At 35.4% G+C, this 15247-nt stretch overlaps 1 protein-coding gene across 1 annotated transcript in view; it reads right to left on the reverse strand.

The window, feature by feature from the left end:
- Nucleotides 1-15247, reverse strand: part of LOC145669869 (uncharacterized) — a 38404-nt gene that overhangs the window by 2701 nt on the left and 20456 nt on the right. Inside the window, exon 5 of the mRNA XM_081738214.1 lies at nt 8448-8532. Within this exon, the coding sequence (XP_081594340.1) occupies nt 8491-8532 (42 nt within the window). The 3' untranslated portion in view covers nt 8448-8490. The remainder of the gene's footprint in view (nt 1-8447; nt 8533-15247) is intronic.

The raw sequence follows: 15247 nt of genomic DNA on the forward strand, positions 1-15247 counted from the left end.
AGGGAAAAATGGGACATGGTCGGTATATTTTTTTGGCGGGCTTACTTTTGCACCTAGAAGATTGAAATTGTGCACAAACATTCAGCCTACCTAGTAGTATTTATCAGATTTTTTCAGATTTCTGCATTAAACAGGGGGGTCCAGAGGGGGAAAAATTGAAAAAAAGGGATTTTTAGACCCAAAAATCCCGTTTTTCGTAATTTTCTCGCCTGACATACATGATGGAGACACGTGAGTCATACCGCCTGAAAGGCAGTTCCATTCTGAAGAGAATGACGATCTAATTATTATTCTAGGGCAATTAGCACCGTCTCAGTGAATTTTTATCCAAATATACTTCTGTATAGGGTAAAAGTGGGACATGGTCAGAAAATTTTTCCTGGCGGGCCTATTTTTTCACGTAGAAGATTGAAATTTTGCACAAACATTCAGTCCACCGAGTAGTATTTACCAGAATTTTTTTCCGATTTCTGCGGGGGGTCCATAGGGGCAAAAGTTGAAAAAAGGGATTTTTAGTCCCAAAAAATCCCTTTGGTCGGGATTTTCCCGCCTTACATACATGATAGAGACACGTGAGTAATACCGTCTGAAAGGCAGTTCTATACTGAAGGGAATGATGGGCGAAACATGACCCTAGGGTAATTAGGTATGTCTCAGGAAATTTTTTCCCTGAGATAATGGTGTTTTGTGGTAGTTTTGGGCATGGTGGGAATTTCTGATAAAATTTCTCCCGCCCTTACTGTATACACTGCCAGTGGCGGCTCGTGACACTTGCAAACAATACCTGAATTATAGTACTGTAACATTAGAAAAGTATACATAGACATATGCTGTCTTTGTTAGAAGTAATTCCTGTCACACATGGTATTTTGATTACACGTGACAGCCCTTGCAGAGCGGTTCGCTGGTGCAGTGTGCTTTGTATACAAACTTGTGGCAGATCACAATTTTGAGGGGTGAAGAATCACGTGGCTTGCTAAAAATAAAACCAGATGTTGTAGAGAACTGAACAACAATGTAGCAATTGCTGAGAAAGAAATGTACAGCATTAAGTGTAGAAAGGGTAGGGGAAGTGTGGGAGAAAACAGCTTGCAAAAATAAAACTTTCTATTACTCTCACCCCAATCAAAGTTCGGTAGAACGAGGAAGTGATTGTTGCAGGTAAAAGAAAAAATACCGTTTCAATCAGCAAACAAATAATAATAATTTTATATATATATATATATATATATATATATATATATATATATATATATATATATATATATATATATATATATATATTAATCCCTGGACAATAGTTTTTCTTTGATCTTATAATTATATATTTAAATTGTAATTTACATTAATGCAGTGTAGTTATGTCATTCGGCTATAAGTCATTTTTCTAGAAAATATGCAAAAGAGATGTTATTTCTGAACAATTCTCTCAAAAACGAAATCGGGCAATTTTGTTCATATTTTATAAACAAATTTAATTGTTACAATTTAACATTTCAAATTTAATCAAATATCTTAAGATATATCAAAAATGTTAATATTATGTAATTGAAACACGCCAATTATTATTGGTTGCCTAAATTGCGGTAATAAAAGAATAAATAAAATATATTTTTAAAAAATACAAAATAACATCACTTTAAACTATTAATATTAAAGAATTCTGTTTTTATTTAATTGTGATAATAAATTTAAATATTCCTTATCAGTTAAAACTATTTGTGAAGACAGTGTTCCATGCACTCAGAATAATAATTTGTGATTCTAACAACTGGCGGAAATCCACTGAAGATTTATTATTGCCTAGATGTTCAACTTACGCCACCACAACGCAGAAACCATTAGTGTTGCGTTTACAAACAGATAGATAGCACATTTTTTAGAATATTTCTAACGTTATTGAATTTTCTGATGGTACCTATTAAACAATTGAGATATAACACTTATGTTTGTTCTAGATCAGTTCAGGTTAGAATACTTAATACAAGGGTTGTTCAAGGTTGACCGGGATTTTCGTAAATAAATAATCGATGAATAGCCAGACCACGATGAAACTTGCGAGTGACATAATTTATTCCTTCTCGAGTAACCAGCGCCCGGCATGACGTATTTGGCGCATGCGTAGCAGTTGCAGCGAACATGGCGACAAGCACTGTGTCTGTGGCTGTGCAGCAGCGGTGTATAATCCAATTTCTTGTGAAGGAGAAAGTTAAACCAGCTGAGGTTTTCAGAAGATGGCGAGCACAGTATGATGAACAAACGATGTCACGAACAAGAGTGTACGAATGGTGTGAACAGTTTCCCGAATGACGGTAGCTGGTGACAAATGAAGCGCATGGACATATTCGCCAGACTGCAGTCACACTAGTGAATATCGCACGTGTTGAGCAAATGGTTCTTTTGATCAGGCGAGTAACAGTGCTGGATATTGCTGCCGAGGTGAATATCAGTGTCGGAAGTGTTAAGATAACCCAGGACCACTTACGTTTCCGCAAAATCTGTGCAAGGTGGGTTTCCCGCCAGCTGACATTTGATTAGAAGCGGATACGCATGACGGTCTGTGAACAGCTTCTGAATCGGTTTCGAGCCGAAGGTGATGAATTGTTGCAATCCATCATCATTATCATTTGTTTGCACCCCTTAAAGACCATCTGGGAGGGAAGAAATTCACGACAGATGAAGCACTCAGCGAAGCTCTGCGAAACAATGTCCTCCAGTAGCTACGACAACAACCAAGTTCTTTTTACGCCAAAGGAATCAGGGAGCTGCCACAACGATGGCAACGGTGCCTCGACGCTCGGAGAATACTTGCTGATATAGCTTGGTGCTTCTTGTGCTATCTGTTTCCTCTAAAGAAATAAAAGTCCCGGTCAACCTTGAACGACCCTTGTTGTTATATATGGGGAAGAAACCTCTTGCATAACAATTGACAATAGTCTTGCAACTGGTGAGGAAATGTTCGTACCTGTAATAACAATAGATGAAACGTTTATTCTCCAGTAGAAAACAGTTTAAGCAATGAGAAACCTCCTCTCTACTTCCAACAAAGAAATTTCGTCCGTTCCTTGTAAGCAAAAAGTTCATCGTGCCATTTACTTGAATGAAAGATACTGATTCTGAAGTGTACAGTCACCAGCAAAGGTATCTCTCCCCGAGTGCTCTAATTCCATTACATGGGGTCCAGATCCTTTGTAGTTTGTAAAACACCTGGAAAAATGCAAACCAACTTACACGTAACTTTTTTCGGCAGTGACAGCAGTTAGTAGCACTCAGCCAGGCCTTTATGCAAGTAAAATTGTAAGTAGATGGCGCATGAAACAGTTCTTCATTCTGAAACAAATATCTATGCTGCGGCGCGTTTTGTCTACGATTCGGAACTACATATATTAATCTCAAATTTGTTGTATGTAATGTATTATTTCATTTATACGGTACTTGTATACCGTATGTTCATAGAAACAAAAACACTGATCAGCAAGAATCAGAAAATGCCTGAAAGTAGATGAAGATATCAAATCTAGATCAATTGCTGGAAATAAGTTTGTAAATCATTGTCTCTATTGACCGAAAGTTTGGAATTATTCTCATTCCAACCTCTTTTTCTTTCTGGAGAGGAGAAGATGTTGCTTGTCACATTGAGTATGCATTGAAATTGAAATCGGAATTGAAACATTTGAAAAAGTGTGGACCTAGCGGCGATTTGAACCCGGGTCTACTGAATAGAAGTTCAGTGTTCTAACCACTTATCTACCGCCTCACTTCGTCTTTCAGCCAAAGTATTAGCTAGTTAAAATCGTTTCATGGAAAACTACACACAAGATACTAATGATAGTATAAGGAGACGTTCCTTATGTGAGTGTCACAATGACTTACTCGAGATTTCCTTCTTCAACTCAAAAAAAAAAGTTATATAGATCTTCCTCAATGAGAAAAATGTCATGAAACCTTCTTCAAGTTGAGACTACGTCATCGTCTTCAGCAATAGTCTCTATTTACGTTACAATTCTTCCTCACCTTAACTTCTAATTTCTAAAGAAGAAAACACGATAGAAATTATTTTTACATTCTTTGGATTCTCAACACGTGGAAAAATAGAAAGTTCTATGTTTATCTTCATAACTACTATTTTTTCTTATCTTTGTATGAGGAATTTGTGACGAAGTGTGAAGCAAAAACTACATTGCAGCGACCCGTGTTCGAATCCCGTCGTGGCAATTATTTTTTATTGGAAGGTATTGTTTACGCAATTGGTATTTTAATTATCTTATTTCTTATTATTATTATTAATAATATTATTGTTATTATTATGGTTAACGATGGCTTGAACTGTTTTATTAAAAAATAAATCATCTCATCAAAAATATTTCATGTAAACAAATTGCTTAGCCTCCAGCCTGGTTGACTCTTAAGAAGTTATCTAATCTAGGGCCAAATCTGTTCCCTCTACGAAATCTAATACTTTCATTCTAAGAACATAAAAATCTCTACATCTTAGTGCAAGAAAATTTCATTATTTGGCTGTTAAGGAACACTGAAGTTGTTAAATCTTACGATCTGTGATAATTATTTCAATAGAAATAGTTCTGTACCAACATTCATTTTCACTTATACATAGATAAAGTTCATTAATAAATGGGTGTATTCCACATACATTGCGATATATTGCACTAGATTACCAAGATACGTTACAATATCTGGGTTCGCTTCATCGTTTCTTCTCAAGTTGAGCTCGAAAGACACTACAGTTTATATCTTTTTCTTGAAGCAATTCGGTATGTTTTTGAGTGTTGTGTTCTGGACACTATTTGCGTTTTCAGGATAAGTTAGTCACCATGCTTAGAAAACGTACTAAATCTTACCCCCATACCGTAAGTACCCCCATACCGTAACCATCGGTGAACCACCGACAGGCAACTAGCGACATCTCACTAAAAATTGGGGGCCTCGCAGTGACGATCTGCTGTGGCCCCACTTCCTGTTTTGAAAATTATACAAGCAGCGGCAGAGACGTGACGAAACGCCAGTGAAACACAAAATTACTCCCCTAAGATATGCTTAGTCGTCTATATGCGTAATTTCTTTACATTAAGTTGAGCCTAAAATACACTAAAAATACACGGGGACGGACATGAACCAAAAACCTTGTGACCTTATTACATTGGAATCGAACCCGCGACCCTAACATTGCGAAACTAATGCTTAAGCCACTACTCTCACATCACTGTTCAAGGAGAAGGAAAAAACTAAATGTGCGTCGAATTCAGTAAATTGCATACTTTTACGATTCCAATGTAATAATGACGAAACTCTGATTTCAGTCGTGATAAAATTGTAGTGTTATATAGAAAAAGTAGTCCAGGAAATTCAACTTTAAATTAAAAAGATGCAAGAACATGAAGGAGAAACTGGCCTTTAGATGGCTTCGAATTCTTGACAGTGCCCTGCCAACATGGGGGTCGAGCAGGGCGACGGCCTTGGGCAACGAAGTAAGGGGGCATAAAATTTGGTAGGAAAATAAAAGAAAAGAAAGAAAAGTAATACAAGCGCTCCAAATAAAGGAAAAACAAGGTTTATTTTTGAAATTCTTTTTTACGACCCGCACCAACCATGGCGCTTCTCGGCTGGTCTAGCAAACTCCCTGATATATGCTAAGAGCTGTCGTATACTCTCGCTGTGGGTGCTGATTTTCCACGGCACGGCGCTGGTCAGGCACTCTTCTTGATTGCAATCTGGTGTTTCAGACCACTTAAATGTTTTTTTAATTAATTGATTTAACGAACCTTTCCCAGCACCATATGTTTCCTAATTTTACTTGTTTTACTCACATTAGTTTTCCAGTAACTCTTTAAGAACAGAGACAGAAACACGTTAACAGTAAAACTCAAAGACTTCGCGCGTTCTACCGTTTCCTAAAATAAAACAACAAAATGTGGTGAAAATTTTATTTTGGGACTCCTGTCTTCTATGTGTTGTCAAGTCTGTAAAAACAAACCAAACAAAAAGTAATATTAATACACAAGATGCTCAACCTCTGGGCCTTTCATGACATAACAACTGCACGGATTCTAATATCTCTAGTATATCCGCAAATCATCATTTCTCCTATTTTCCCAAATACGTCATGACTTTTCCGACAACTTGATATTTTAAACGTTGTTAATACGCGAAGTTCATCGATTTCGGTGAAATGTAGTATATAGGCTTAGTGTAGCGTGAATATAACAAAGAAACAAAAAACAACATGATGATATTTCCCTCCTCTAACCCCTTACAATGGATGTGTTCATTCTTTAACAAAAAGACTTGAAATCTAATCAGAAACTTCTTTAAATATAAAATACGTATCCAAGTCTCGAGTTTGCAGTAATTATAATAAAAATAATAATAATAATAATAATAATAATAATAATAATAATAATAATAATAATAATAATAATAATAATCATAAACGAATAACCGAATTACAATACCAATTACGTAAACAATACCTTCCAATAATGAAAAAAGTAATTGCCCCGACAGGTTTCGAACCGGGGTCTCTGCCATAGGAGTTTCATGTTTTGCCACTCTGCCACAAATTCCTCATACCTAGATACGAAAATAACCTGATAGTTACGGAAGATAAAAATAGTACTTTCTATTTCTACACGTGTTGATACAATTCAAAAAATGTAAAAATAATTCTGACGTCTTTTCATCTTTACAAATTGAAATTAAGGTGAGGAAGAATTGTAATGTAAATCGTGCCCATCGTGCCCATCGTTAAAAATGATGACGTAGTCTCAACTTGAAAAACGTTTCGTGATATTTTTCTTGTTGACGAAGGTCTTATATATATATAACTGTGTTTGAGTTAAAGAAAATCTCGAGTACGTCATTGTGACATTCACATAAGGATCGTCTCCTTATACCAGCATTAGTCTCTTGTGTATAATCTTCCATGAAACGATTTTAACTACCTTATACTTTGGATGGAAGATGAAGTGACGAGGTAGGGATGTGGTTAGCGCATTGAACTTCTACTCTGCGGACCCAGTTTCAAATCATGGCCATGTTCAAACTTTTTTTCAAAATGTTTCAATTCCAATTTCAATGCATATTCAGTGTAACAAGCAAGATCATTTCGTCCCCGGATAGAAAAAGATATTGGAATGAGGATAATTGCAGAAGATCTGTCAGTAAAGGCAATGAATTACAAACATTTATTTCCAGCAGTTTTTGTACATTTGATATTTTCATCTACTTTCAAGTACTTTCTGATTCATGTGTGGTCGGTATTTTTATTTCTCTGAACACATAGTATATAATGAAATAATACATTCCATACACAGCAATATTGACGTTAATATATGGTGTTCATTGGGAAACACGATCCGAACCATAGAGATTCATCTTAGACTGGAGAACTGTTTTATTAATCACCTACTTTACAATTTTAACTGCATAAACACCTGCCTGAGTGCTACCAACTGCTGTCAGTGCCGAGAAAATTTTCATGTAAGTTGGGTTGCATTGCCCAGGCGTTTTCACAACTGCAAATGATCTGGACCCCATGTAATGGAATTAGAGCAGTCATGGTGGAGACAATTTTGTTGGTGGCTGTACAAGTCATCAGTTGGAAGTATTGTTCAAACGATAACTTCTGGAAGCGCAGAGCAGATCAAAGAAATTACAGTTAGTTATGGTCTTCACTGAGTAGTTTTGCTTATTACATGGAGCCGATATGGTGACAGACTGGATGACTAGTTTCAGAATCAAGGCTATATGAGACAGGATTCACTTACTAAGACAATAGAGTTATTGAAATCGCTAGTGAGATTTGTGTTCTAAGAATGTATCCTCACCGGGAAATGAACCTGGAAGCATGCTCATACAAAGCATGTCTGTTAGGCACTACGTAACCAATTATAGTAAACGTTTTAGATATACGTAAGAATATTAAACTGCCTGTTAATCCACCTTACCCCACTTGGTTATACCTTCGGTGATTTCTTGTTGTTTCTAAACCTAAAAGGTTTTTGTTCAAGCAGTTTTCTACACTGAAATGGAGTTCATGTTTAAATGAGATCCCTCAAAAGTCTTCTCATAGCTCTTTGACAGTTGAGTTAAGACGAAGACTACAAATTTAGTGTAGAAGTAGACTCAAATTATGTTGAAAAATAACAGAAAAACATCACTCATAAAATAAGAAGCCTGTGATATATGGGGAAACAAAATCTAGTTTTCGTACATATACTGTATACCTCAATTTACTGTATATGAAAATATAAATACAATCCTTAGGGTCGAGTGAGTTACAAAGATTGTATTTTTTTATTTTGATATAAAAAATATTCTTACATTTAGTCAAACAGCGCTAGATTCAACTTTAACTCAAATAGATTCAAAAGTATTCTACGAAGCTGTGAGAACATAAATAAACTCGTCATTTTAAACAATTCTCTTACCTTCTGTTTCAATCACTGTTATTTATCATTGACTATTACTTGTTTAATCAATTTCTTGACTTAGCTGCTCCCGCTCCCACTGAATCTGAAACAAAAACTTTATAGTCACTACTAGTTTTTCAGGAGAGTAAGGGAGGATCTTAACAACTTTAAACGTAACAAATATTTATATAATTCTTTAAGAGTAGAAGTAAACAAGAATATAGACTTTCCACTTTCAGACGGACTTGGACCCCGAACGACTACCATATTTATTATCTTCTAGATGGATGGTGCCTACAGGTCTAATTTTCCGATCAATAACTTGATGTTCCTTATTAATGAAAAAGTTTCGAAGCCGTAGAAAGAATCGTTTCTAAGGAATCTGAACCGTGTAGAACAATAATATCTGGCAACATTGTGCACAAGAATTGCACCATCATGATACAATCATACATGTCAGAAAAAAAAAACTTCTTGCAGCATCAGCAAAATAGTATCACATACGTTTATGATGTATATATCATTATTCTCGTTAAGAAGTGTCGTTCAAAATAGTATCTATCATAACGTCATCATGGCTACTTGTTTATAATTTCTATATTCATGTGATCTTTTGAAATCATTTTAAAATAATTTCTACTTTATTATATTCTTCCAAGTCATTTGTATAAAGTTTGGATCCAGATTACTTATAACTCTGGAAGATGATAAATATGTTATTTTGTCTCGAAAATACCTATCAATGGAAGCTGAAAAACAACAGGAAGTTTTGAGGTTTCTTAAAACCAGTATCATATACCTATTGAACAAAGGGCCCGTTGGAAAATGCCTTCAATTTAGATTTTGTGCACAAACACTTAAAACGCCGTTACTTGTTAAAGTTAAAAAATAATGCTTAGTGAATCTGTTTGTGTACATTAACTAGGATGGTAGATATTACAAGGTCATCATAACATAGAGTACTTGGTGATAAAACGATACTTCTTCGAAAAGAAAGTACAATGCACGTTCAGCGAAATAATAGGTACCTTTCACAAACTAAGTGCATCAAATTTAAAAGTGCATTGCTATGTGTGAAACAATCTGTTGCAAGAGAAGTGTGTCAGCCTCATATCCACGGGGGACATGGTTGACCGGCTCACTAAAGATTTTCTGGCTCCCTAAAATTTTCACGGTAGGTTTGCAAATGAACTATAAAATGATGATGAGCTTTAGTGTTTAAATAGTCATTTTTTTTTCAAATAGTCATTTGTAATGTACCTTACGTCATTTAAATCTGAAGTATTTTTATGTAGGTGTAATTACCATAAAATGCAACATAAATTAAATACTAGATCTGATACGGTACAAATATTTTACAATTTATATGAGTAGCGTACCTACTAATAATCTGGGTTTCTGTAGTTTCACCAACATCAACCAAAAAATAAAAGTATAAATGAACTTTTTTCTTTCGTGAAAGTAGGCCTTTAATAAGTACGAAAATAATATCACGAGCATTATAAAATGCAAATAACTTGTCTAAAGGTAAAAACTAATACTAATTTGCCTACTAATATTTTTCTTAATATCATATACAAATAATTTGTTGACTAGATGTGTGATATGCATTGCCGGCTCTACCGCATTCGCACGGGGCTGATTATCTGTCAAAAGTCTGGAACTAACTAAAGAAATAATAAAAACTTCTGACCAGAGTATATACACTTGTTTATTAAAAACTAAATTTTAGTGTAACAGTATGTAACAGTGTTGTCTGATGAAGACAACGTTAAGTTGTCGACACTGTTACACTAGAATTTAGTTTTTAATAAACAAGAGTATAGACCCCTATACTCTGGTCAGAAGTTTTTATTATTTCTGTCATAAGTATTTTATTTAAAATAAATATTTCTTGTTGGAAACAGACTTCGAGATCATTGTAATTAAATTTACTAAGCTGACCTTCTATTTGAATACTACATTCATAAATTATGTTTAGGTCCCATTAGTTTAAGTCACATGGTCAGTGCTAAAGCAAATGGTAAAATAAATCCCAGAATAAATTGCTTGATTGTTGTCAAATACAAGAACTCAGTTCTCGAACGCCTGTCCCCTTTGGTTAGTTATCTGATTTCTGATATGAAAGCTTCTCTTGTCTTTGTAGCAAATAAGATCGTTATCATTGAAGGTGCAAAAACACTTGAAAAAAATAGATGTAAAAGGAAAATCAAGAAATAAAGATAAAAGAGCTAGTTGCACTATAATTGCAAACTGATATTTTGAGATTGAAACTCGATATTGCATTCTATAAAAAGGATTACCATCTTTCAGATGTATTTGCTTTATCTTTCACTAACATAATAGATTAATATTTAAAGAAAAAACAGACACAACAAGATCGTATGTGTAGTAAGTATTTAAGCCTTTCTGAGTGCGAGTGTCGTTTTCCCTCCTTCGTTGTTCATGCTGGAGTAGCATACTTAAAATCGTGACTTTTAAGATTTGTTCTTTCTGGAAAAAAAGAGGAAGGTGGCAAATTACGTCATTGCACGGGCGACAAATTGCCTAGGGCTGGCCCTGATGATATGTACTGTACATACAAGACATGAATATAGGATGACATAATTTGAAGTAATGAAGGGTGTTTCAAAATGAATATTAGGGTTTTGAAAGTTTGTAGTATCTATTACAATTAACTTACAATTATAAATATTATCAAATGAAAGAGCAACTCAAACAGTTTTGTACACACGCATGCCATGCATTGTTTCCTCTGTCTGCCGTTAGTAAGAGCAAGTAGCAAAGATGAAGACTAGAGAGCAGAAAACTTTTTGTGTTTTAATTTTGCAAAGACTGAATCTGTAGTTACAGTGCAACCGTCTGTGTGAATTGAATGTTTTGTGCCATATGGCGGAAAGTTTATGGACCTTTCTCGCCTATCTACTCAATGTGTGCTGTGTGACGAATGAAGCTCACATCGAACACTTGAAGCAAAAACTTTGAGGTGTTCTTTTTTTGATGTATTGTTTATAATTGTACGTAAAATGTAATAAGTACTACGAAGCAGGGATGAATTCAAGGGGTAGCCCGGGGGGGAATCTCCCTCCCGAAGAAAATTCATTCCCCCCGGAGAAACTCGCAAAATTTCAGTCAGAAAATAAAGAAATTACTTCACCCAATTATTTGTTTTTCTTTCCGTGCACGTGCAGACGAAACCCGGTCTCTCAATATACATATAAATGACACAGACTCATTCTATATAAATATTAAACGTGCAACATCTAAGGTAGAATACCAAATAGTCAATAAAACCTGTAATTCTTAACGCTATGACCGAGTTTGGCAGAACATGAAATTGCCAACTGTTGAAGAAATGTTTGTATTTTAGTAGGTACTATACTCTTGCCCTGTATTATACACCGTATATCAGTAGGTAGCACTAGCACAGATTGAGATAGAAAAGGAAAGATAGGGAAGATCTTTCGATCGCTCCGTATGATCTCTGATGTCAGCAGACTTCAGTTCTTGAAAATGTACAGCTCTTGCATTATTTGAAATAGAGCGCCTAAATCCCACTTCTCACATCGGAAGTAACAGACGTAAATGTGTTTTACGATTGTTAAAGTAAACACACCTTTCTTTAAGAGTCTTCATCCCGGCGAAATTAAAATACCGCTAATTTTACAGTAATTATGTGATATCTTCAAATAGATAAAAGATAATTGAAATATGGAACAAGAGCGCCCTAGGCAATATTATTTTGCGTGAGGTACCGTTATCACAAATCACCTAGTGGCTTTCCGTTTTCCGCTGTTTGGAAACGCGAAAATAAATACCGATTTTCAAAATGGCCCGAAATCAAAAGCAGATAAGTGAGTCATGATAACGGTTTCTCATGTAAAATAATATTGTCTAGGGTGTTCTTGTTCCACATTTCGATTATCTTTTATCTATTTGCATATATCACATAATTACTGTAAAATTAGCGGTATTTTAATTTCACCGGGATGAAGACTCTTAAGTAAAAATAAGTCAGTTAAAGGATGAGATTCAGAGGGTGTCATTTAGAGGAATTGGGGAAGAACAGTTATCCCTACTGGGTTAGAGATTTATATAGAATTTATCAATATAATAGTATATAAGTGAAAGATTACTATTGAAGGTGACGAAGGAGGGGCAAGCGGGGCGACGGCCCCGGGCGCCGAAGTAAGGGACGCACGATTCGGGAGGGAAAAAGAAAAGAAGGAAAGAACAAAGAGAGGAATGAAACACATGTGCACATATATAAAATAAAAGGAAAAAAGTAATAAAAAGTGCTCAAAATCAAGGAAAAGCAGGGTTTACTTTTTAAAATTTTCTCACCTTTAGCAGCTGGTCTGTCGACGTCACTCATATGTACGGGCGTGCCGTCGTATAGTCTCGCCCCAAGCGCTGATTTTTCACGACACGGCACTAATCCTACTGAAGATTTCGTAAACTAAACTATTGATGTGTATTCAGTGAAGAAACCAATGCTAATATACTTGATTTAGAATCAGACGTGTGAGAAAAAATGATTACTTTTTGTTAAGATATTCCTATGTATGTTTGTTTTAGGACAAAAAAGATTTGAGTTAATTTAAATCTTTTTAAAAACTTCTACATTAGTAACAAACAGTAACTACTGAATATAGGGAAAAAAATAACCAAAATAGCTACTGTAAATAGCAGTTAAAGTTTAGTCTAAAAATATATTTGCCAGTCTTTATTTATTTTTTTAGATAACATTAAAGGATTTTTTTTTAAATTATAATCTCACATTGAATATTTATCAGCAATTAGTCTCAATATTAGGTAAGATGTGCATGTGAATGGAATTGTTAAATATGCTGCTTTCTTGCAAAAATACAGAAAAACAACCTCCCCTCGAGGAGTTCACATTCCCCCCCCCCGGGTGTAAATGTCTGAATTCAACACTGCTACGAAGACTTAAATCTCCGATATTCATTTTGAAACACCCTGCATTTCTCAGCATCAGTATTGGAACCAAGATGTAAAAAGGAGAGAAAATGTTTCCTTATAAAGTGATTGTTTACAACAACGATATTATTATTAGTCAAGACTATAATTACTACAACAACACAAGTTACTAGACAAAAAAGTGTAATCAATTGTACAATAACCCTTTCGGGCCCAGGTGCCCAAAATGGCACATACGGGTGTGTCACTTTTTTAATTCGCTCCTGTATGGACACTAATTAAGATATCTCTATATTTTTTTGCCAAATATGGTTGGACCATAGTTTATAATTTTAGTTTATTTTTCTTCTGTGTGTCGAATTTCCTTCTCAAATTTCACCCAAGTCAAAAATTCGAGAATTTTCGAATTTTCTTCATTACTTTTCCCCCGTAGCTTCATTCGGTGTAGAAAGACCTCCTTAAGACTTATCAGGTAGATACGTCGATTGGATACCCAATTGTTGACATCAATTGGACGGACCTGTGCGCAGTGTTGCAAACTACGGAAATTAAAATCTCCTTAAATTTGGGCAAAAAATTCGAAATTTTTGTTATAAATCCGTACCTATATGTCCGAGTGCAAGTCAACTTACGCCAGTCGAATATTTGTTCTTACTAAATAAACTCGGGTACATATCGTTACAGTGGGGTAATTATGGGACGCACGAAAAATTCGGATTTAGGTTCTAACTCTTGATTTTCTCCTACTTTTCTGTTTATCGAAATATATTTTTCGTAATTAGAAGCTTTGTTTCTCAAATATCGCCATGATACTTGTAGGATATGTTAGTAATGTGCCAGTGTTTATTTTAAGATGTACCATGTTTAATGTACCAGTGTTTGCGTCTGTCTCATGGCAGTGTTGCCAGCTACGGATAATTTTAATTTCAGATTTGAGGGGAAAATTTTGGGAAAATTACGTGTTTTGTCTATTATATCCCTGTTGTTGGCTACATCGGAACAAACGTACCAGTATCTGAAAGTCTTGTCTTTGCCCTTCACAACGCACTATAGAAAGATTCAATAGGATAATTGGGGGAAGTACAGCTGAGGTTTACAGTAGACCTTGTTCTCTAAGTGGAAAGATAACTGAGATTTTTTTAGGCAGACTGAAATATTTTTTAATGACCTGCTTACTTTATTAGACATCGTCACAATACTTGTAGGATATCTTATAGGGATACCAAAGCTTATTTTAAGATAGTTTGTGTGTGTCTGCTAGCACTGTTGCCAGCTACAGAAAATTTTTATTTCCGATTTTAGGAGGAAATTTAGGAAAAAATCCTTTTTTGTCTCTATTATTTCCCTCTTGTTGGCTACATTCGAACTAACGTACTACTGTCTGAAATCCTCGTTCTTAGCCTACATAGGGCACCATAACAAATTTCGGTAGAATAATTAGGGGAAGTACAGTTGAAGCTTATAGTAAACCACGTTCTGTAAATGGTAAGAAAAGTGTGAATTTCAGAGGTAGAATGAGGTATTTTTTTAGCAAGCACCTGAGGTGAACGCTCTACCACTGAGCCACTGCGCCCCCGTCGTGGAAGGTACATGAACTCCGTATTTGCCGGGGGGAATGAGTGTGATTTTGCTAGTGCTTGCCCAGGCATAGGTGCCTTGTTGCGGAACTCCGGACGCACTAAAGTGCGTTTTTTGGAAGTGTGTCTTTCCTTCGAGTGGCGGTTCATCTGGTGTGAACGTATGCATGTTGGTAATGACTGTGTCCCCATATTTAACAAGTTTGACTTCGTGAATGTCTCAATTACTGCATGTTAATGAAGATTAATCCCTACATCGGCAGGGGTGGAAGGATACCTCGGACCAGGGTCCACACTAAG

This window comes from Thermobia domestica, chromosome 14 (assembly GCF_964235325.1).
Source record: "Thermobia domestica chromosome 14, izTheDome1.hap1.1, whole genome shotgun sequence".
NCBI lineage: Eukaryota > Metazoa > Arthropoda > Insecta > Zygentoma > Lepismatidae > Thermobia > Thermobia domestica.